This window comes from Streptopelia decaocto (assembly GCF_964273445.1).
Source record: "Streptopelia decaocto genome assembly, chromosome: 5".
Lineage (NCBI taxonomy): Eukaryota > Metazoa > Chordata > Aves > Columbiformes > Columbidae > Streptopelia > Streptopelia decaocto.
In genome coordinates this window covers 59,304,143-59,327,959 of record NC_138659.1, presented here as the reverse complement: position 1 = coordinate 59,327,959, position 23,817 = coordinate 59,304,143, and the positions used below count along the sequence as shown (strand labels likewise).

General features: G+C 43.8%; 1 protein-coding gene across 1 annotated transcript in view; it reads right to left on the bottom strand.

The window, feature by feature from the left end:
- NEURL1 (neuralized E3 ubiquitin protein ligase 1) overlaps window positions 1-18,289 on the bottom strand; it is an 87,244-nt gene extending 68,955 nt beyond the window's left edge. Inside the window, exon 1 of the mRNA XM_082053606.1 lies at window positions 18,162-18,289. Coding sequence (XP_081909732.1) covers window positions 18,162-18,195 — 34 coding nt within the window. The 5' untranslated portion in view covers window positions 18,196-18,289. The remainder of the gene's footprint in view (window positions 1-18,161) is intronic.
- Between the last annotated feature and the right edge of the window lie 5,528 nt (window positions 18,290-23,817).

Here is a 23,817-nt window from a genome sequence, read left to right as displayed (position 1 = left end):
AGAACACCTGAAATTATGGAGCGTCGTGGGTTAAATTTTAGTGAATTAGGGACATATCTACAAGGTGGATCTGAGCCAGCAGGTCAGATCTAGCATTCCCATCCAAGACTCCAAAACAAGTCAAAGCCAAAACATAACTTATTTTCATCTGTGCTATTTTAGCAGTGATGAGATGTATCAAGAGAGTAGGTTCGTACATAGTGTAAGATTTTCCATTTAAATTGCAAACTACGAGACAAGAGGCAGGTGCAGACAGTCCACATGCACATGAAAGGAGATAATACCAGTCAGGGTGGGGCTTGGAGTTGTGGGGTTTTTTTTTTTAGACCAAAAAGCAAAGCTGTGTTTAAAGTAACAGATCTGAAAGACAACAAGGGTGGTTTTACAGACATCTACGAGAAGGACCACCAGTATAAAAACTGGGTAATAGGGGCCAGAGTCAATTGCAGGATAACCCACAACGGATCCGTCTTTCAAACCTGACCGATGGGTGATAGGGAGTGGTTAATTTGTGAGGAGTCTTCCAAGTGAAAAAGCTGATTTTTATTTTCATAGAGAAAAACAAAACTAGTGAAAGTGATGCAAAAAGTGGCAGTAAGGACAGAGGGCAGAAAAACAGGAGAAATTTGGAAAAAATACAAGCGTGGCAAGACTTCGTCAGTAGCAGAAGAGAGAAGATCGAGGTTGCAGAAGGAAAGGGGGAAGGCTGTGTCCTGAAGATGAGACAAATGCAGGCAGAACCTGCAAGACTCAGGACAATGATGTATTTGAGCGGATTTAGGAGGATGGGCTGAAACAGAGACTGTCATTTTCCCTGCCTCTCTGCTCTGCTGGAATGTGCATTTGCCCTTTATCACATACAGTGCAGTAGCTGAGGAGCAGAGATGTGTTCTGTTCAGCAATCACTCCTCGTGCAGAGACAATAACCTCTGCAGGAGTGCCAGGCACCTACCTGGGTGTGAGGCTTTTTTAGCAAAATCAGCTGAACCCATCTACTTACAAGTCCCTGGTTGCAACTCTGATGTGAGGCTTTACAAAGGCTTACTAGAAGATGATGCTGGGGCTATGAGTACTAGTAAGAGTCAGGAGGGTGGCAATTTTTATAAAGGTTGAAAAAATAAGGTAAAAGAGAATAAAAGCTCTGCTTCGGTTATGTTAAGCCCAAGTTGTTTGTAATATTTTATTTTAAAATTAAAAAAAAAGATAAAAAAATTTACACTGGCCAAAGGAGACTTGGGTACTACAGAGGAGACATGGATCTGCTAACTGATTCTAGGAAGGATATGACTGAACTGAAGTTTGTGGTTGAAATTACCCAGAGGGAGTTGAGAAGATGCTCCTGGGCAGAGCCTAGAGGAGCCTCTGCCAGATGTGGGAAGGAAGATAAGGAAAGCCCTCGAAATACAGGAGACAGAGGAAGAGAGGACAGCAGAGCAGGACTGAGCGAGGGAGGCAAACGCTCACATACACGCCATCTCCAGGAGGAACAATCCAGCTGCTGGCACTGCAAGCACTTAAAAATACCAAAGCACCAGGAGGGTGGCTGATTATGCCCTTTCTTTCATGAAGAAAAGGTGACATCAGAAGAGACATGTATGAATATATAAGGCTGTCTAAAAGAAACACCTTCCCTTCATAAACTAATTTTTAAACTTGACATTTTCAATAATGATGCTGTGTAATCATTAACCATTACCCTGGCCCTTAATTAGGCACTGTTTACTCAGCATCTCTCGTCATCTTTCGCAGCAATTCAGTCACCAGGGTGGCACACCGTGGAGGATGGCAGCGAGACCTCTGGCACCGCTCCACCTCCCGCAGGTGCAGCCCACCCTTTGCAGGCTCGCTCCTCGCCCTCTCCCCAGGCAAATCCCCCTGAGCCCCCGAGGACCATAAGTCCGCTAAGCCCATAAGAACAGCAAGAGCATAAGTAAGCAGCCATATGCTCCCGTCTGCTGTGTGAGGAGAGAGGGGGTGAGTAGCCCCCAGAAAGATGCTGGGCGGTAGCAGCAGGATGAATTGCCTTGGGAGCCGCATTCCCCAGGTTCCTGCCAGGTCCATGGAAAAGAGACCAAGATCCCTCCATCAGCAGCAGCCACTTCTCCCCACACTATCTTTTAGCAGCTCTTCTGATCCACAGCAGGAGTGGCTTGCGTGGGTCATAGAATTATTTATTTTTGAGAGCAGCAAGGCACTCCTGACCTTATTCTCTTCTCATCTTGGTAATTCTTTATTATTATTACTAAGGCATCATAAGTTAAATGCTGTGAGTAGGAAATGAGAAGATCAAAGTAACAAGTGGTGGTCTGGAAGCATTCAAGATCTCTTTTGTGATCCGGAGTGTTTTCATTCTGCTGTGATCAGGTCAGGTCTGTCAGTAGTCTAAAGAAAGATGAAAAAATGTATTTATGTCTTCTAGCACAAGAAAGCAAGATTAAGTCCAGTTCAGTTCAAAATTTAGGGATGTTCTAAAACTGTTTATCTGTTTATCCTTCTCTTGTGGACACATAGTTTGAGAATCTCCTCCTTTGATAATATCTGATGCTTCAGGAGGAGGAAGAACCACTTGCCCAGGGTGATGGCTGATCTGTCTGCGCTATAGACAATGGGACAAAGGGAAGAAAAAAATCCCAAAACTTTAGATGTTACCTCCTCTTGATAATCCATATCTTCTCAAAGATAAGCAAGAACACTGTTGGCCATAAGATAATGTATACTTTATAAAATAAGTTATCTTTGCTTCTCTGACCCACTGTGTTAATGAGCCAGTTACCTGCCCTCACTCCTTTTCCAGGAACTGTCCACCTGGGACAACCCAGTGAACCCTCCCACCTACCGTAATTCCAGTTACTGATTTCCTTAGTATAGATCAGAAGTATGCACAGAACATTTTACACCTGTATTAACATTACAGAGTTCCTAATTTATTACCACCTCCATTATGAAGAAAGGCTGAGGGAGCTGGGTCTCTTTAGTTTGGAGAAGAGGAGACTGAGGGGTGACCTTATTAATGTTTATAAATATATAAAGCGTGAGTGCCATGAGGACGGAGCCAGGCTCTTCTCGGTGGCAAACAATGATAGGACAAGGGGTAATTGGATCAAGCTGGAACACGAGAGATTCCACTTAAATTTGAGAAGAAACTTCTTCTCAGTGAGGGTGACAGACACTGGAACAGGCTGCCCAGGGAGGTTGTGGAGTCTCCTTCACTGGAGACATTCAAAACCCACCTGGACATGTTCCTGTGCGACCTCACCTAGGCGTCCCTGCTCCAGCAGGGGGATTGGACTAGATGATCTTTTGAGGTGCCTTCCAATCCCAAACATACTGTGATACTGTAATTTATTATCCTGTAAACTAAGCCAAAATACATATTGTAGACATTTAACTAAGATTGGTGCTCTGGAGATTAGTGCCAACAGCATCTCTGCCCCTCTCTCTAACCTCGTACAAGTGCACAGAGGGAGCAAATTCAACTTCTGCTCTCACCCATGTCCTGCTGCAGATCCACCAGGAAGCCAAATAGTGGCTCAGCATCTGCTCTCCCCAGTTAGTACATCCCCTTGTCCCTGCCAGCACCAGGTGTCTGGGCTAGACAGGTGGCAAGTACAAACTTTTCAATGGTTTTGAACCAAAGCCTCCCCCTTGCAGGTCTGGTGTTTCCACCACAGTGCTGACTGCACGCTGCTTTTCCCTCCCTTCCCTGCTGAACAGCTCAAGGGCTGCCCCAGAGGCAGCCGTGTTTCCCTGCACAGCCCACAGCCGCTCTCCGAGGGTTCATGACACTTCACACTGCAAAAAAAAAAAGCAGCTACATAAAAGCAGAGCCCAACTGCAAATATTTTATGGCGTTGTTGTATTTCCACACGCTACAAATCAACGTAAAAGATGTTTTCTTCAAGGGGCCTCATATAGACCGTGTTTTTAAAATGCATTCCCTTCGCTAAATATAAATCAGTAAGAGTTTTTGTTCTTCCAAAAGATTAACTAGCCTCAGTATTTCGGGATCTAATTCTGGAATTCTTGTAGATGTGCCAGCATTCTCTTCCAATTTAAATACAGTTTAATGGAAAGTCTATCCTGGGCACATTTTCCATGTACAGTGTAATAGCTTGGAAGTCTGAATATTGAGAGTTCACCAGAAACAGAAGTAACCTGTCAAGGTTAAACTTTAGATATTTGTCAGGACGAGGAGGAATGAGGGAGAAAGAGAGAGCTGGAAAAAAGCAAACGTAAGAGTGGTAGAGACAAGGAAATGGACCCATAGAACCAAAATCCAAGAGATGGTAGAAAATGGTGTAACCTAATGCAAGTTCGAGAAGATATTGTCCTGAACTCAAGCCCTTGAATTAGCTTTGAATCATACCTGTGTAAAATAAAATATATGCCTCTGGACTCAAGATGCTGAATTGGGCCCTCAGCAGGCTACTCACACTGCGCATTTACAATACAATGAGCTAAATTAGGATGCTGTTCTTTATTCTCTGTCACTGATGGAAAGAGATAGGGTCTTTAGAGGGTAATGAAGAGCATGTTGTCTGGATCATCAGCTGGAGAATGCTTTTCCATTGGTCTACCATTCATTCCAGTGCATGAGACTATACCTTAGGGATGCAGAACACAGTGGCCAAAAATGCCCCGTTCTGACCTGCCATATTCTAGGTGTCTTGTTTAGCCCAGCTCCCTAATCACAGACCATTTCTCACTGAGGAAGAAAAAAGTCCCAGTCTGGAGACACCATCCTACCTTGCTCTCTCAAAAAATTTTGGCTCTGGCAAGTGTCCCTGGAATAGTGTCCCTAGGGAAGTGAATATTAAGACTTTGGAACAGCAGGGGCCCCCCAGCATAGGGCAGAAAACAGGAATATCTCTGCAGAGATATCAAAGATATTGATTCCAGTGGCTTTTTTCCTGACTATGTTTGGCAGCAAAGAAATCATTAAAGGATGGGCTTATTAGAGTTAGCAACTTATCAGGCCGGTGAAAATTTATTATTGCCTTTACTGTTTGGCCATGTTTAACATTCTCTTAAATGTTTCAGGATTACAGGAGCAATGAATTCTTCTTCCACCATTTCTCTATCCAAATCCTCCTTTCCTCTCTCCCACCTCTCTCTCTGCCCATTTCTCCTCAAAAATCACAGAAAACACAACTTTCCCCTCTGCTTGCTTTACCATCCCTTCCTCTCCATCTTCCTCCTCCACCTCCCTTGTCATAAGTATTAAAGTTTCTCAGCCACTTCCCTCTTTCAAGTCTTCCACTTCCTTCACCAGCCTCACTTTATCCAGCACATTTCCCTCTCACTTAAGTTTACTTTCATATTATTTTTATCTCTTGCACTCTCCCATCTTGTTCTTCTCAAGACAGACATGCTTCATATCTTCTCATTTAAAAAATAAAAAGAAAACAACATCACCCCTCTCCTAAAAAAGAACAGGTCCTAGTGATTAACAAAGGCTCCCCAATCTCACAAACTTATAATCAGCTGGCTTTATTTTGGTAGCACCCACTAGTTAATATGTAATGTATTCCTGCAAAGTAACTTGCACTGGATACTAAGTGAGGTTACAGAGTTTGTCATCAAAGTGGCATTTTTTTGCAGATGCATTGCTGGAATTAAAGCGTGGGAGCTACGTGTCTGGCTCCCACCACCCAGCCATTAAACTTCCAGCCTACCTGGCAGAGCTGCCATGAAAGCACAGGAGTAAAGCTACCAACCCAGCACAGGACATCAGCCCTGCACTCCAGCAACTTCTTACTGCACAAACAGAAGTTATAACCACGAACTTTTGCCCAGACCAGGGAGGTCTCCAGTAACACTAGAAGTGTTATCCACTACTCGATAAAAATATTATTTTCTTCCAGGCAAACAATTTCAATAGTGCAGAGGCAAAACCAGGAGAAATGGTGACATTTATTCCTTTACGCAAGAATTTGGCCATCCAAACGCGCATTCCTTCATTAATCTGCACTTTCTGTACCATAGTCACAACTGGAATCTAAATTACTGACTTTCCCACTCTCATCTGGCTCTGCAGCACATCACTTGGACCAGTTTAAACACCCTCTACCAGTAATTAACCCTATTCCTTTAGCAGACCAGCATCTGAACCTGAACCATTGAATTAAAATATGAAACTGCAACAGCCAGTCAGGGCATAAAGTTTCAGTTTACTTTAACAAAGATAAACAGCATCCCTGGCACCTATTCCAAAGAAGCAGCATGAATACTATTCCACCGTCCTTCCTAGCAATTCCTGTGCCAGACCCACAGTCATTACTTAACGTTTTGCTATAAATAGCTGCCGGAGTAATCCATACAGGAACTTGTTTTTCTTAGCATCTGCCGCAACAGGTCAGCCAGTAAATGACCAGTGATTTTGAATCCTTATTGCCTGCGGACAAGAACGCATAGAGATGTTTTGTTTTTTCAAAAAAATAATCCTACCTGCTAGCCACCCCTCATGCTGAATCTCACAAAGGTAGAAAGAACAGATGGGTCTTGCCCCAAACTGTTTACAGTCTGCATATAAGAAAAGAAACAGCAAGTGAATGGGAGTAAGAGGAAGATAAAATATACTATTACTCACAAAGTTATCTGAATTTCAGTTGATTTGAGTGAATCTGACAGGACATGTGCTGTTCAGCACCCACAGCCAATGTGATTTCTTGTACCAGAGGACAGTGGGAGGTGACTCCACACCTCTCCTGTGACTGTCACAGCACATGAAAGAGCTCCAGCTCTCTCCAATTTGCAGAGGCAAAAATACACTTCAAATTAGAAACTTAAAGCTCCTTCATTATAAGCCCTCACAGACCATAAACTTTCATGGTTATATTCTTATGACGTGGGTAGCAGTGTCGACTTTTCAAGGTGTTTTTTTGTAGAGGAGGCCACTCCAATATTTCTTGTGAGAGGGAGTCAAGGAAGCTTTACCATCCCTAGACTGGAAATCGTGTTAACATCAATGTGTGTAAAATATGCAAAAGAAATCTTCCCAACTATCCAGTCTTTAGCAATTTTATACTGCTACAGGCTTGCTCACATGACCTTTCCCGACTCAGATGACCAGTTACCATATACTGAAGTTGAGTAACATATAGCAGGTGACTCGGGAGGAATATCATGAAGAGAAAAAGATGACTGCATTTCTAAATAGCTGAAGGGAGATGTGCTAGAAAAGCAAGTCAGCTTGGAACAGGAACAACACACTGCTTTAAAATTCACGCAAAAGGGCATTTTTGCACATCAGGGTATCAATAAGAATGGAAAGAGGAAGAAATTTGATGTCATGCGATGCAGAGCATTGTTCATTCATGGCGTGACTGCCTAGAAGGTCATGTGCAAATAGAAAACAAGCCTAAAGGGCTCAGGGGGTTTTATTCTCTTGGTGGAAAAACACCTACACTATTTCAGAAGAGCAAGGAACAATTAAGTCTGGAGGCCAATTCATTCATCTCTTTTCCTTGCTCTTTGTACTTTGAAAAACTGTGGAAAATCCTTTAGTCTTCATCCAGCTAAGGGGCATTTCTTCTGATAAAGAAGACCACTGGATTTTTCTTTTATTATTTTCTTTAATATAGAAATGCACCTGTTTCTTTAAGCCATAACTCTAGATTATAATTTAATAAGGACCATACTGCATCCCTGACAGATGCTCCTTCCTGCCAGCACACAGAGAGATGCAGCTGTTGAACTGGAGTCTGCAAATCCAGACCTCTGGGCCACGAAGCATTTCCCTGATTAGTTTTCTGCACACGAAAGCAGATCTCAATGCATAACCTGGACCTCCTGCTGTAAATACACTATATAGAGGAAAAACCAAAAATATTTGTCACCAAACTCAAGTTACACAAATCCAAACCTGCTATCAATCTTAATTTTTTCCCAGAGGCTGCACTGCAAAAATCATTTGTCTGGAGTACTGAAGTTATTTAGGGTAGCGTGCCCATATTTTTACCTTATTACAGCTTCCCACATAATACTACACACCTCCTCCTGCATCGGCTAAGCCAGCAGTACCAGGCACACACATGGCATAAACCTACCGTTTCTGCCACACACTAAAGCTGGAGCGGATAAAGTCTGTCCACAAGGGTTCAGGCACAGATTTCCCCAAGCACAGCATTAAGAGAAGATGGAAAGTGTGTATTGTAATGTATATAGAGACAATTAATTACAAAAGATCTGAGCTATCATACACTAAAGAACTCCTCAATCTCCTCCAAGGAATTGCCTGTACACTGGTCAGTCTGAAGCTGCAATCAGCTTGGGGTGAGGCATGACCAGGAGTCCCCAGTGAGCAGCTTTCCTGTATGAGGATTCAGAGCAGAAACATCTCTGAAACTGTGGGATAACTCATGGGTAGATCAAGAGAGCTCAGGTAGTCCCTTTACAGATAATGGGATAGAAACATCTTCCAGCAAAATGGCTGAGGTTACCGTATCTCTGGTGAAACACATTGTAAGAATTGCAGTCACTTCTTTCAAACATGCTGAATGACTTTAGCACTCTTTCAAATCTATTTGTAGAACACTTAAAGTATATTTTTCTGCATTTTATCCTTTCTAACATGGGAACAGATAGCCTGAAAGTTTTCTCCTTTATATGATAAATGTCATTGTACATCTGCCTGGGAATGATACAGGGAGCTGTAGTTGCTGCATTTCCATGTCAGGAATTAATTTCTAACATGATGCAAGATCTTCTACTGCATCTCATAGACAACCTTGCCCACTTTCCCATTTAAGCCTGCCTGCTAGAATCCATGCACAGAGTAGCATAGGTCAAGGAGACTAAGATAATTTTGCAGCCAGTAACCATCCAAAATCCAAGTGATGAGATACAGAGACATGACATCTACATATCGAATCACCCACCCTTGCTCAAGCGATTGAGCCTTGGACTGGACAGAAAGGAGACAGGTTGGCCAGGAACCTAGTCACAGCCATCCCACTTGAAGGTCTCTTCAGCCAATTTTGTAAAGCTGCTGGTGGACAGAAAGATCAAGATTGGAAGGACCGCAACTCCCACCATGCTGCAGCTCCAGCACCACGTGTGACAGACCAACACCCATCAGGAGTCCCAAACTTGCATTCCTTCTAAATACACAGCTTCACTCAGAATCAGAGAATGAGAAGGCAGCACAAATGATGGTCTCATTCCCTTTGGAGATGAAAAATCAGAGTGGCATTGAACTAGCTCAAGATAACCACAAAATAAATTGAGCAATTTTCCCTTTCCAAGTTGCATGAAATTCACAGCATCAATAATGACTTTGTAAAAGGAATTAGATTCTTAAGGCTCTATTTTATACTTGATAATCTGGTTCTATTTGGTGTGCAAAGACAGAAGTCATTTTGATCTGAGATGCTTCAGCACATCGTATATAGCCATACATTTCTATCTGCCAAAGAGACGTTTTTCTTTTAACTATTTTTTTAATCTCAGTCTCTTTGTAAGCTGCTATTTTTTAGCCTTTGAAAAACACTATTTCTTAACAATCCTTATGTCTCCAGTCAGTCTCCCAACAGCCCTAGAGAAAAGTTTTTATTTAATGTACTTTTAGTTGAGGCAGTGAATATTAGAGATAGATCAAAGATGAAGTTGTAGTTTCCAAAAATCTCTCCCCCAAAGCCCTTTCCCTTCTCTCTCCTCCTTCCAAGAGCTAAAGCAAATGAAACATTTTTTCTTTCTTCTGACCAAAAGCCTCATCTGTGCAACAGAAACTAAAATCTAGTTTATTTGATTCCAAAACCTTCTCCCCAATGCTCTTGCCACCAAGTTGCCATTTGGCCAGTTTTCTAACATTTGTCTTCTCCAAACAAGAAAAAGTAAAATCATGGAGACATTTTCCTTCACCAAGACATGTTTACCAGAAATCTTCTTTACTTTAAAGCAGCAACCAACCCACAGTGCATATCCCATTTACGCCAGAGCTGTGACGAATGCCTGCTGAGCTGCAGCACTTAAACCACTTGCATTTTAAACAGCAGTTTGTCAAGTGATGTTAATTATTTGGGAGGTCTCTGCTCCTAGAAATATAAACATTTCTTTTTATACTGATCACATTTTCTTTTCCATGTGGTGCTTCCAGCAGAGACTGAAATTAAAATGGCTTCTTTGTGTGCCACAGTGTGGTTTATGGCTCAGTTCCCCCTCTAGGCTTGCAAGCGGGGGGTAACATCGCACAGGAGCTCCCTGCACAGCACCTTCCCCATCCTGGCTTTTCCAGCGGAAACCTCCTCTCTGCAGGTGGGAGAGCTCTCCCAGGCTCAAACCCAGCCACCCTCCTTGAGGCTACGCAGCCTCCTTGGCTGTTAACACAGGTCTGGGACTTGCAACAGCCTGAGGATCACTTGAACTTCGTAATGCAAGCAAAGGGCTTGGTTGCTAGGAAGCACCACAGGGAACAGAAGAAGAACAGGCTCTTGCAGGAGTCGGAATTAAAAAAAAAAAAAAAAGGAAAACAACCTCCAGACCTGCCAAGGTGCAACTCAAACACAGGCACATTTCCTTCAACCCATCTCCCAGTTCAGCAGGCACTGCTTTTGCCGTTGCAGCCTCAGTGCCCAAGCTCTGCCTATGCCAGGCCACAAGTCTCACAGTTCCTTGCAAAACACATTTTTCAGCCCTTCTCTGGTATCTCACAGCAAGGTTCTGCATTCACTGACAAGTCTATTGGCCAAACACTTCCATTGTTGCATCCACGCAACACCATGTGGCTGCACAGCAAGGTCTGTCACAGACACGCAGTGTCATCCAGATAAAGTGTCATGAAATGGCAGCAAACAAACCAAAGGCTTTACCTGAAGTGAGACACTGAGCCATCTGCAAGTCAGTCCTGGGAACTTTCTCTTCAGGGCTCTGTGTGCTTAAAGATTTCTCTCCAGAGGTAGTCAAACGCAGGAACAGCCTCTGCTATGCAGACTTTTCATAGAGATAGCGCTGCACATTCATCCTGCCTGGGTCAAGTGTTTGCTCCTTTCCTGTTCTCCAGGCTTCTTTGACAAAGCTGTGAGCAACGTGTTGAGCCCTGGGAGTTAAACCAGCATGTCTGGGTAGGTCATGTCACATGGACCAGCCTCACACAGCCCCTGTGCAGATCCATGGCATGAGGTATCACACAACATGAGGGGGCAAATTCAGACCATGGGTACTTAGTGTTACTTGACCCCTCACATGCTTCCTCTCTGTATTAGGATGCATTTCCTAGTATAGGCAGGAAAGGATGGAAACTGAACCACAATGAGCCAATTTTCATAGAAAGGGTCCTTAGTTTATCACAAAGGCATCTCATAAAAAAAAAAGTGATGTTAACTTGAGGGATAGGGTGACAACTCCAGACTTCTGCTGACACTCACTGTTGGCAGAGAGGCAACCAGGAGCACACTCTTCAGATTCTTTATCATGTTCATTAATGTATATGGCTTTTATGATATCCTCTTTTTACTATTTTCCCTCTGTCTTTAAAATAAAAGTGCTATTAATGTTTCTAACGGTAAAAATATGTTCATGCATCCAGTGAATTATCACGGCTCTCTCTGAGCCACCCCCTTTGCTGTGCTCTCAGGACCCACGGTAAATCTCAGATAAACCAAAGGATTCCTCTCCCCAGCCCCATCAACTGCAGTCATCTTGAATGTTATTTTTAATGCCGACGAATTACAGTGTCCCCTCAAGAGACAATCAAGGGCAGAGTCAAGGAACAGAAATATCAGTGAGAATAACTCAACAAGAGCTACAGAGAAGACAGCTCTGACTCATTTTGGACTAGCTTCACTCATATAAATTAAATTTTCAAAGCAAAACACTGATTTAGAGGGGGATATATGGGGAGAAAAATGAACAGACCACAACGCTAATAGGGATCAACCCTAGAGCAAAGCACAGCAATGTGCGGGGCTGCGGCATCTGCTCTGGCCGTGGACACTCACACCGTGGGGCGTGCGGCTGGCAGCCACGCTCTCGTTTAGCCCCTGGGAGACGAGATCTCTCCCGACCTCCAGCTCGGCACCCTGCTGTGCCCTCAGTAATCCCTGCTCATTCCTGAGGGCAATCGATCAGGATCAATTCTTTGCTTTCACTCTCCAGGAAACTCCCTTCCCTCTAGGATTAATCTTTTTTAGATTGATTTCAGTGCAACCCTCTGGATGTATGGATATCACTAATGTGAAATTCCTTAATAAAAAGAAAGCAGGGCTATCAGTTTAGAGATTGCACATCTAGAGACCACCTCTTCTTGATTTCTGCTGCATGTCAGAAATGGTAATTGTATTTGGTTTGCAAATTTATTTTATACTATTAACCATATGTATTTCCTGGTTGCAGGAGTACTTGTTTTGATTAAGCATGCAAATGATTCACTAGGACATGTCAGGGAATCCTGCAAACCTTCCTGAAGAGACATCTGCTACATCTAAATTGACTGAATGATAGCTAAACATATCACCTGTAATTCTTAAGGAAACAAGAGTCGAGTAAGGAAAAGGTGAAGAAGGATCAGAGGTAAGAACTCTTCCCATCGAGAAGGGAGAGGATTGGTCAAAGAAGACACAAATAAGGCAACAAAATCCAACAAACAACATTGAGTCCCTAGGTCTGACCAGAACAGAGCATCAAGCCAACACGGCAAAGCTAACAAGAAAATGCCATGAAAGAAAAGGACAAAATGAAAATGTGGATGCTCTTTGTTGTCACCACTAGCAGTAAAACCATTACAGTGAAATACTGCCACAACTAATGAAAAACTTATTTGCTTTTCACAATAAATAGAACAGTTTTCAAGTATAAACATGGTTACCCATAAAATCCCTCTATACAGGGGTACTATACACACTTCATCTTCAGAAGTGTGGTCAGCAGCCAATGCACTTTACTATGAGCCACCTTGGGACACTGGCTGGTCAGAGGCATGAACTGAAATAATCTCTGGGAGCCCCACTTATAGCAAATGCCAACACTGCTTTGGCACCCTGCCCAGGGTCTTCTGCACCAGTTAATCCAACCCTGAGCTGGATTAATTTCTCATACACACACATACTCATTCAGTCTCAGGGCTATATACCAACTGTGCTGAAAGCAGAGCAAGTTTAGAAAGAGCCTTTTCTCCACAGTTCCGTATTGGTTCTCAACAAGCAACTGTCTGCAGAGATGGGAGATGTTAACACCCTAGTAAGGCTGATCCCGTCACCAGTCACTCCTTCAAATAAAAAGTTGCCCCAAAATCTAGACAATAACTTAGACATGATAAGAATACAAAGTAATACCCATTTGCAAAGAAATCTCACTAACATGAGATAAGTGTTGTCATGTCCTAATTTTTTTCACTGTTGTTGTTTCTTATTTATTCTGGGATATTTGCAGTTTTAATTAGGTGTAAGAAGTTGGCAATTATTGAATTTGAAGGTGTGTACAGCAGTGTGCACTGAAGTACAATACTATTTAGTGACATTGGCTGCAAGGGTGAAATGTGTATTTGGAACAGTTATTGAAATATAGCAAATGAATACACAGAGTGAGAAACAAAGCATGGGGCTGAGTTCAGCGCTTGCTTATAGATATACCATTCACTACATGACAAGGAATTAATAGAAAGCTAAAAATAGAGCTTTATTGTACAAAGTAAGAATAAATGAAGTGGCATACAGTAACTATTTTACACTCGGGGAAAAGGCCTCCACCCTCTGTTGTTCCCCAAAGCCCCAGAACAGCAGCTCAGCAGCTCTCATTAGCGCCAAGGGCTTCCAAACCGCACCCAAATATCCCACATATCCCCTACCTCCTGCCAACACATGTAAGAAAGACCCAGAAATCGTTCTCCAGGAGAACTTAAATGCGGATGAAGGACGATGCTGGTGCTTCACACCTATTTTGCACAGGAAGATATGACCAGCCAGGTGCAGAGACGTCTATGGAAAACAAGATCCTGATTAAATGCGAAATGAATTCAGACACCCACCCAAAAGCCAGTTGCTGTGCAGCACGGATAGAGTCCTGCTACACCATAACTCCTGCTTCCTTCTCCCTTCTTGCGGCAAAACCACACAACTGTGGCTGCATTGCCTGCCAGGCCTATATATGGGGAAAGGGGAAAATCTGGCCATGCGTAATACTTATGTGGGCCTCTATATACACCACAGAAAGACACATGAACCATTATTTGTATTGTATCCACAATGTACAGAGCATCATCTGCAAGCAGCTTAAAAACTCAGCCGTTCAAATGGAAAATCACATCTGTCAATCAGTACTGCTTCCCAGGCTAAAAAGCCGATGCACTCTCACTAGGGACTTTTTGCAATTACATCGATGCCATACAATTACAGTTTGGAAAATGTGCCACAAGATGCCTTTTTGCCTGTTCCTTGTAAAAACTATTCCACCGCAAAACACTGATGAATACCTGTGATGTGAGTAATTAAAGCAAAAATAAAACAAAGCCCTGCAATGAGGGACTTATTAGCAATTATGACTTGCAGGAGGGAAGGTTATTGAGCAAATATGCAGGTAGGCACAGGCTCACATATCCTCTGCGCATGAATTAATCCACTGTGTACGCTCTAGCTAGTCAAAAGCTCTCTGAAGAGATGTGTACATGTTAATCACTAACCTCTGCACGTCTACATACACTGAATCCCTCTCCCAGCACAGAGTAGCAGCCTTCTTGGCTAAACCGTCACTTTATGTTAGTTTGGTTCTGAGTAAAAGAGAAATAAACAATAATTAGTTGGGTTTTTTTCCTCAGAAACTCTGGGTTTGGACCCCTAAAATTAAGAATAGGATCTTCAGCAAATAGCACCTCACTTGTAGCCGTAAGGAGGAATTAAAAACTACTGCAGCAGGTGACAGTTGCATCAAACCCGTAACAATGACATACATATTATACATATGCATCTATTAGAAATATGTTTAAAGCATGATTAGCTAGCAAGTAGTGTGATATAAATATTTAGTGAACTCTGCCTATGTTATAGGAATACCATTGCTATAATTCTTGAAGAAAGCAGGCTCAGACAAACCACAAGCAACCATATTAATGTTTCCCATTTAAAATACGACTAAAGCAAACCACAAGCAATCATATTAACATATCCTGTTTGACATATTCTTAAAGTAAACACCATATGTATAGATATTAATTTTAAAATAGAAGTCAACATCCTGTCCACCAAGGTTGTGTTACCTTTGAACTTCCTATTTCTACTTTTCTTCTCTTTGCATAGAGAGCTCTGGAGAGGGAGAGGGAATGGGGAAGAGAAGCAGAGGCCGTCACGGTGCCAAGCACAGGGACACAGATGCAGACGGCATCAGGACACTTGGGCAATGCATTTCACAGAGAAGAGTGAGCAGCTCCCATGTCCCAACATATCAACCCATCAGATGTCTCCTTTCAAAAACAAAAGTGCTGCCTTTCACGACACAAGCCCATTGCGGTTTGTTTGCTAGTGAGGAATTAAGTCAAAAGCTCAGGCAACTGATGCTTCAGTGCCCTTGATTCAAAGCTTATTTTTCCTCTCATATCCATCAGGTGGGAAACTTTCCTTCAGGTGACTCAGGGCCCACCCAGCACCCATCAATGTCATCATTAGGACAGACTAACATCGCTGCCTTCAACTGCCACCACATCAATGGGAAAGCAGCATTTTCACCTGCCCATGCAGGTACCCCACAGGATGGCTCAACTAGCATCAGTGCAGCACCGGCTTGCAGGGCTTCACCCAAGACACCCAGGCAGTTGTGCAGATCCAGGGACATCCATCACCACCAACAACTACGCATCCAAAAGCATCACACTTCACCCAGCCATGGCTTTCCCCATGCCAAAGGATGCTGAGACTCCTCTGCCCCATGGGAATACTGTATGGCTTTACTTTGCGGCTTGAAAGCAGATTTGTGTGTGAAAGAGGGTAACATGATGCAAAGTATTCCTCATGATGACAGTCTCTGTATGGCTGCACTTGACTATTATAAACCTCTGTGCTTATGTCAGGGCATCACAGCTTTTAAACGTCACCACCTTTTTTCAAAGTGTGCATCCCTCAGATCTGCTTCAGGAGCTTTTATCTCAATTTACTTTTCTGACCCCGTCAAGGTCGTGGTGGGCCCTGGAGGAGGCAGGGACCGGCGCACGGCTCTGGGCACACATCTTGGGGAAACTGGCTGCCTCCCCAGGGCTGGCTTAGCAGAGCCACGAGCAGCCAGCCTGTGCAGTATCTCCCCATCTGAACTAATTTTCAGCAAGTTTAAATTACTCAGGTGCTTGTGAAAAGCCCAGTCGATCCTTGTGACACAGAGAGGTCACCAGAAATAGCTGGAGGACATGAATTTATGTTTTACCTGTGCTTTTTAAAAACAAAGGATGTCAGCCCCCAGGGCTGTCAATACAACTCTACTCAGTATTGTTACATTTATTTTCAGTTATCCTTCCAAGAAATGGATAAGGTTTCAGTTCTCTTTCCCCAGCTATTTTGAGACACATCTGAAACAGAAATATTAAACAGAAAGACAGAACTGGAGGAACGGTAGCCACAGACAAACCACAAGTGCAGATGCAACCTATTTTTGCTAAATATGCTTTGTTGCATGACATTTTATTATTTGTTTCTTGAAATACAATGCACGGCCCTTTTTTTTTTAAACATCGCTGTGCTAAACACAGCAGTGCATCACCTCCAAGTATAACACAGCCTGTAGCTCCTCTGCATTAAGAGGGAATTTTGAATTAATTACCCACATCTCCTCATTATTTTCCCTTTCCCAACAAAATAAAAATTAGAGAGAACCATGCTAGCTGGAGTAGAATCGCTGAAAGGCAGAAGTTGCAGGATTACTGTGCAGTGCGCTGCCAGCTGCAGGCAGGAGAAAGCCCCAGCAGGAATGCCAAGTCCCTGGCACACACAGGAAACGTATATAGCTATTATTCTTTCCCAGACAGTTTTTCTTTTTTTTGAAGTTCATTCAAATAATACTTCCAAGGGGAAAAGGCACTTACAATCACAAAACAATAGTCAGAGCTCTCTTTTTTTTAATGTTGACCTGACGGTACTGATATTCTGCATATTGCTTGTGTATCATGAGATTAGAGAAGAAATAAGGTCAGACCATGGATGAAACTCCAGAATATAAATGATGAACAAATAAAAATCTCTACTGAGACACGCTTGCTAAATACCTTCAGGGAGAAAGTCTTCTACTTCCTAACTATGTCCGTTTGTTCCTTAAACTATAGGGTTTGGATTTAGTGGAAAAAATATAAGAAGAGTCAGGACTGTAACATGAATATTCACAGCCTAGGTGTATATACCTCATGCATCTCTATTCAAAGAAAGGATACGAGATACTCCAAGCCCACGTGACCCTCTACCTGCACCTTTCATACCCGTATTTACTATTGTAACAAGGAAACGCCACTTAAAATACATTCATACCACACTGAACATGCAGAATGTTTACTATATCCAAAGTTAAACAGAACATTTCAGAGCAATATGCAAGTTTAATATTGAGTGCAATATTCTCATAGAGATATTTATGGTATGATATTTGCACAAACAGGGACATGGCTAGTATTGCATGTTGTCTATCGATTCAAATTCTGGTTTAATGTTGGCCTGTGTGGGATATTCCAGTCCCTTTCCAGCTCCCTCCTCTCCCCTGCTTTACATTACCCAGCAAATGCAGACAGCATGCCGCACTTAATGGCTGAAAATCAGTCATTTCAAACCAACGTTCATTCCAAATCAAATCAATTTAAAACAAAGCAAACCAGAATTTATATTAAGAAGAGACTGCTGGTGGAAAGGAAAAACAAGGTGACTATTTTGGGAGCCTACAAGCTACCTTGCAGTAGTCTTCACCATCGCTTAGCTGATTTTTTCCCGGTGGGAGCTGTCAGACAGCACTCACTCACACACACACAGTTACTTTCTTTTCACCCCTGACACGTCTCGGCACACCCGGCAGTGCTGCACCGCCAGATCTTCGTCCCTCATGCCCAGCAACACAGCGAGACGATCACAGCCCGACCCCCGGCTCCCCCTCCGGCACCAGGATGCTCCGAGGGGACAAGCCGGGCCGAGTCCTCATCCCCCCGGTTGCCCCCGTCTCACCTTTCCCAGCCGCCCCCCGCAGCGGAGAGGGCCCGGCGGGCTGGTCCTTACCGTACAGCAGGCTCCTCGTCACCTGTCCCCCCATGGCCGCACACCCCGGCGGGGGCACGGCCGGCTCCGCTCCGCAGCCCCCGGCCCGCCCGGGAGCCGCCTGCCCCGCGCCGGCTGCCGCCACCCACTCCCGCGCCTCCTGCCGCCGCACCGGCCCTCCGAGCTGTCATGTTTATTTACATAAGAAGGAGGAGACTTCGCGGCTTCCTGAAATAGCTGTCGGCGTTTCATCGATGCAGCGTGTTCGACCCTCCCGATCCCACGCACACGGTCCCCCCGTGCAGAACGCGGCGGGTCAAGGCATCCACCCGCAATGCTGCCGGCGCGGTGTGCTGCTGGAGGGGGCTGCTGGCCGGGCTGACGAGCCGGCGGCGCTGGGCTCCGCTCAGAACAAAGCAGAAGGTACTGCCAACTCCGCCGAAAAAAAAATTAAGAACTCATTTATAAAATCAAACTACTTTGGCCATTTGAAACTTTTGCTACCCGGAGGTTTGGTATCCTAGTGCAAAGCCCTGGAATAAAATATAATGGCAAAGAAAAAAAAAAAAAAAAAGAAAAAAAAAATTTAAAAAAAAAAATTATTACCAGACATCACTGCACCAGAGTCTTCAAACCGCCTCTGCTGGTTAATTATTAATTATTTAATAGCAAAGAAGTGCTTGAAATGCAGAATGGTTCACCACGGACTGTAATAATAAACACATTACCCCCCGTAAACTCTTTTGTGCGAGACTTGCATGCTCAGCCTGGATACAATGCTTCCTTCTCTCCAGCTCATTACCTCTGCTGATGGATACCGGCCAGCGCTATTAAAAGCAGGGGGATGCCGAGCATGGTGCAGGGAGGTGCGCAGGGTACCGCAGCCAGGCTTGGTCCCTCGGTTGCTCTCTGCAACCCGCGGTTCGTGCAGGACCTTGCTCGTTCCTTCTCCATCTCCAGCACCACATGCCCCTGCCCACACACGTCTCTCCTGTCCACTGCTCTAAGGGTAAATTAACACAGCAGGCACCAGGCTGCCACAGCCAGTCATGCCATATCCCGCTGGCTCGTATAAAACTAGTTCATGCATCTTTATGTTATGCCACAGTCTCCCTTCACTTTGCAAAGGAGCAGGAGTCAAACTTACAGAGCCATGAGCACAGCTCTGACTCCCAACTCTTACCAGGGTGCTGGGCAGATCCTGTCATCCCACCGCCTCAACTCTGCCACCAGAAAAATGAGAAATAAGATTTTTCTCTTGCCGTGTTATAATTATTATTGCTTAGGATGGCTGGGTGCTGAGATTTCAGCACTTCTGGAAGAATTAAAAAAAAAAAAAAAAAAAAAGCTGTGCGAAAGCAGCCCAAGCCAAAAAGCACAGTCAGGGTGTTTGCACTAGTGCTGCATGTGTGAGGAAAGCTGTGCACAGCATTTCCAACCTGCGAGAGGAGCCTCTCCGGAGTTCTGCAGCAGCAGCCAGGCACCACCACCGACTCACCCCCTGGCTCCCGCCTGCCCAGCTCAGGAGACTTGCACCCAGACCCCAGAGCCAAGCAGCAGCTCTTCCCTCACTGAGCAGCACACAGGCAGCGCTCTGCTCCTCCCTGCTTAAAGTCACACTCTGCAGAGCTTACAGCAGCTTCTTGGCAGAAGACTCTTCCTTTTTTTTTTTTTCTCTTCTATTTTTTCTTCCTACCCTCCTAGATGATGCCACATTTACAGCAACAGAGGTACAGGGTGAGGACACGTCCCCAGAAGCACTGCGTGTGCACCCCAGTCCGTGCAGGACATTTCTTGGGTCACGCCACAACACCACAGTACCCACTGGGGATCCAGAGATGCCACAAGGACATCGCTGGTTTCGTCCCCTGGTGGGCAGCCCACCTGCTTGGGCTGACGGCAAAGGGTACAGGTGCTTACACCATCACCTACCACATTTCACTCGGAGGAATAGAGATTGAGTTGGACATCCAACCTCAAATTTTCTCATCTCAGCTCTGCTTTCCATCCTTACCTTAATCTTGCTACAGCTCTGTGAATAATTGACTTCTTGGTTCAGTGCCTCAACCAAGAGATTGCTAGAAAAAAAAATACCATTTTGTGTTGGCCCAAACCTGAATGCTTTGTGCGTCTCACCGAACAAAATGTTTCTTTAACTCAGAATGAAGCATTTTATTTTCAGAGTTATTTTAACCTCATTTTTTCAAGTTATGGTCATTGAATCCAGCTCTGAAATGATGTCTTTAAAAAAAACAACAACAAAAAACAGCCCACAACCTATTAAGCCCTTTGTTTTGAATATACCAAAAGGAAAAATTTGAATTGTTATCTTACAGGTTATTTTATTTTTTGCGACTTATTGGCTTTCTTTGTTTGTTTGTCTGAGGGGGAGATTGAAGGGGACAGACTGCCAGAATGAGTCATCCCATTTGGCAGAAAGTGATAAACAATTTCAATTGATTTTAAAATTGTCTACAAAAATAAATAAAATTAAAAAAAAAAAAATATAAAAACCACCACACCACCTCAATCTCCTGAACTTCAGCCAGTGCTGTGGAGCAGCTCCTGGAGGATGCCAGCCTGCAAAGCCATCCATGGTAGTCAAATGGCCTGTCTGCCCTGTTCTGTGATAATTCCTCAAGGATTACTTGCCAGATGGCAAATCTTTCCGTCACAGCCACGTCACACTGAAACTTATTCCTGATTTGTTCTTATCACCTCCAAGTTCATTTCAGACCTTGCCCTTTTCCAATTCCTCTTCAGTCTTTTGTGTTTCTGATTTTTCTTGAGACATAGAGAAAACCTATCTGCAACTCTATTCTCTATGCCGATACCCTTTGAGTCCCCTTGGGGTATTTCTTTGTCTTTCCCAATAAGAGTAAGGCCTCCCATTTTGGCATCAAATATAAATGTCAATAATATCACCATTTTTGCTTCTTTCTAATTTGCTGACAAAGGTATTTGGGCATGATACAACAGAGATCTGGCCCCTAAATCCATTCCCATTCATGAACAGTGTCCAGCAAGCTCCAGCCAAGCAGCAGTGCTGTTGTCCAAGCCAGGAAGAATCTGCTGCAGAAGTATTTTGAGGCAATGTTTGATCTTGCTAAATATATGTATTAACACAGCAACAGTAGGATGGTGAGGCTGCAGAGGACTTTTGTAGATTTACGGTCATCAGGCTGCATATTAGATTAAAACCTTGGGTCTTTCCAAATAGCCTTAAGCAGTCAGTGGGGCATTTCTCACACTCTCCCGAGATAAAATCCCCAGCCCTGGGCACTGGGTAGCAGGGGTGGGTATGAAATTGAGGGCTCATGAGCAACTGCATTGCTTCCCCGGTGTCCTGGCCAGCAGGCTGGTGGTCAGCAAGGAGGATGCTGGAGATCCACTATGACCTGGAAAAAGACATCCGAACATGGCTAAACAGTGCATTCTGTACCAACGGATGGAAAGTAGCAGAGATACCTGCAGGGAACCACAGTAGGAGGAGACACAAAAGAAAGGTACAAAGAGACAGGGAAAAAGGAGAGAATGAAAAACCAGTTTCATGGAGACCAAGGATAAGATTATACATATGCACAGGTGAGGACAGGAAAATGAAACTCCAGTTCATGCCAGCCTCATGCAGCTAAAATTCTCTGGGGACTAGATTTGACTCTATGGAGAACTGGAATTTACATAAGCAAGACAAAATAAGCGATAAAACCTCTCTTGATGAGGGTTTCACCTTCTTTAACGATGCTGCAGGTGGAGACATCCCAACAAGAGATGGTCCAAAAGGTTTCCTCACATATCAGTATAGGAGAAATAAGGCAGTTCTGGAAATCAGCCTGTATTTGCCAGGGAGAAAGTCTTCATGACTTTTATGTTTAAAGAGGTGCCATCAATTTCTCTATTACCACTTGCACTTGACTTAATGGTAACACACAGATTGACTAGAAATTGGCCTTTTTTCCACTCAATACAGTAGCTCTCAGCAAACAGATGGAGATCATCTGGGAAGATAGGAGAATTTAGGGAAACATGTTCTCTGGTCTTTTGTTGGCATAAGCCTCTGACTCCTATTAGGGGGGGAAATTTCACCTATACAGAAAACAGATTTCCTCCAGGAACCTCTGCCACCATAACTCCAAAGGAAAAATGATGTTCTCAACAGGAAAGTATCCAAGAGAAAACGTCTCACCAGTACATGCTAGTGCACAAGAATTGAGGACTAGAGCTAAGAAATCTTACATTCTATGCATTCTTTTAACATTAATTTATTGCCATTAATGGAGCGGCCTCAGACCTAAGACACATCTCTGCTTTCAATTCTTTATATATAACATGAAGATAGAGGTACTGCATTAGCAAAAGGTATGACAATTAGCTGGTGTTTATACAGCCATTTGAAAATATAATGAGTTATGTCATTATTAAGCATTATTACGAAGCTGCAGCTCTGGATGAAAGCCAAATCTCAATGTGTAAGTCAAAGGAAATTCAAGATCCTGACTGAAATTCTTAAAATCAAAATAGTCACTTGTACCTACAAACTACAGCACCACAACTGCTAACCTAGGCACTCAACTATCCTGGTACAATTCTCTGCAGGCACAGCAGGAGGGGAAATCTAAGGACAGGGAAAATCTTTACACCGAATATCCACCTTGCATTTGCACTCAGCATAAGTGAGACATCAGTTGTGTTTGCTTTGATGACAGGAGCCGCAGCGGCACAGCAGTAAAGGCTGCCTCTCAGCAGGGCAATGAAGACATCAGCGAGCTGTTGTAATGGATGTACAGGATGCGTATTGATTCAGTGAAGGAGACGTGGCAGCAATAGGAGAGCCCAAGATGTCACATTGCTGCTCACACAAAGCCAAAGCTGCCAAGGACATCCCAGGCTTAACTCTGACCCTGCCAGCACTTGGTGTTTTGTCATAACCTCCCTGTGCCACCATCTGCAGGAGGGGGAGCAGGAGAACAGCAGAGCTGGAGAGGGGCAGGAGGCTGAGAAACAAGAAGGTTTTCCAAGGCAAAGAGAGTGACTTAGTGCATGGTATTCAGGAAGGAAATACATGCCCCAAAAGCCAAGAGTGCCCAGTCCTCTTTGAATCCTTTCTGGATAACATATCGAGAAACCCCATGGAACAATACAAGGTAGCAGAGAATGGAAATGACAGAGTTGAACACAAGCTGTGCCTTGCAATGAAACATTGCATTGTGCTAACTGGTGTTTCTGGAAAGTAACACTTGGATGATGCAGAAAACCTGTGTATGCTCTGGGGCAGTATAACTTGGAACCTGCCTGGAGCCCACTCCCTGGGCAAAATGATCAGACTGCACCTTCAAATGCCTCCAGTCTTCACCTTCATAGAATCAAAGAATCACTTTGCTTGGAAGAGACCCTCAAGATCATGGAGTCCAACCGCTAACACAACACTGGCACTAAACCATGTCCCTAAGAACTCCATCTCTGTCTTTTAAACACCTTCACGTATGGTGACTCAACCACTTCCCTGGGCAGCCTGTTCCACTGCTCGACAACCCTTTCCATTATGAAATTTTTCCTAATATCCAATTCACTTACATGCTAAATTATCATTAATAGCTTGATCTCTCGCTGCAATCCCAGAATAACTCTTCAAGCATACCATGTTTCAAAAGAAACTCAGGCCTATCCAAGTGTAATG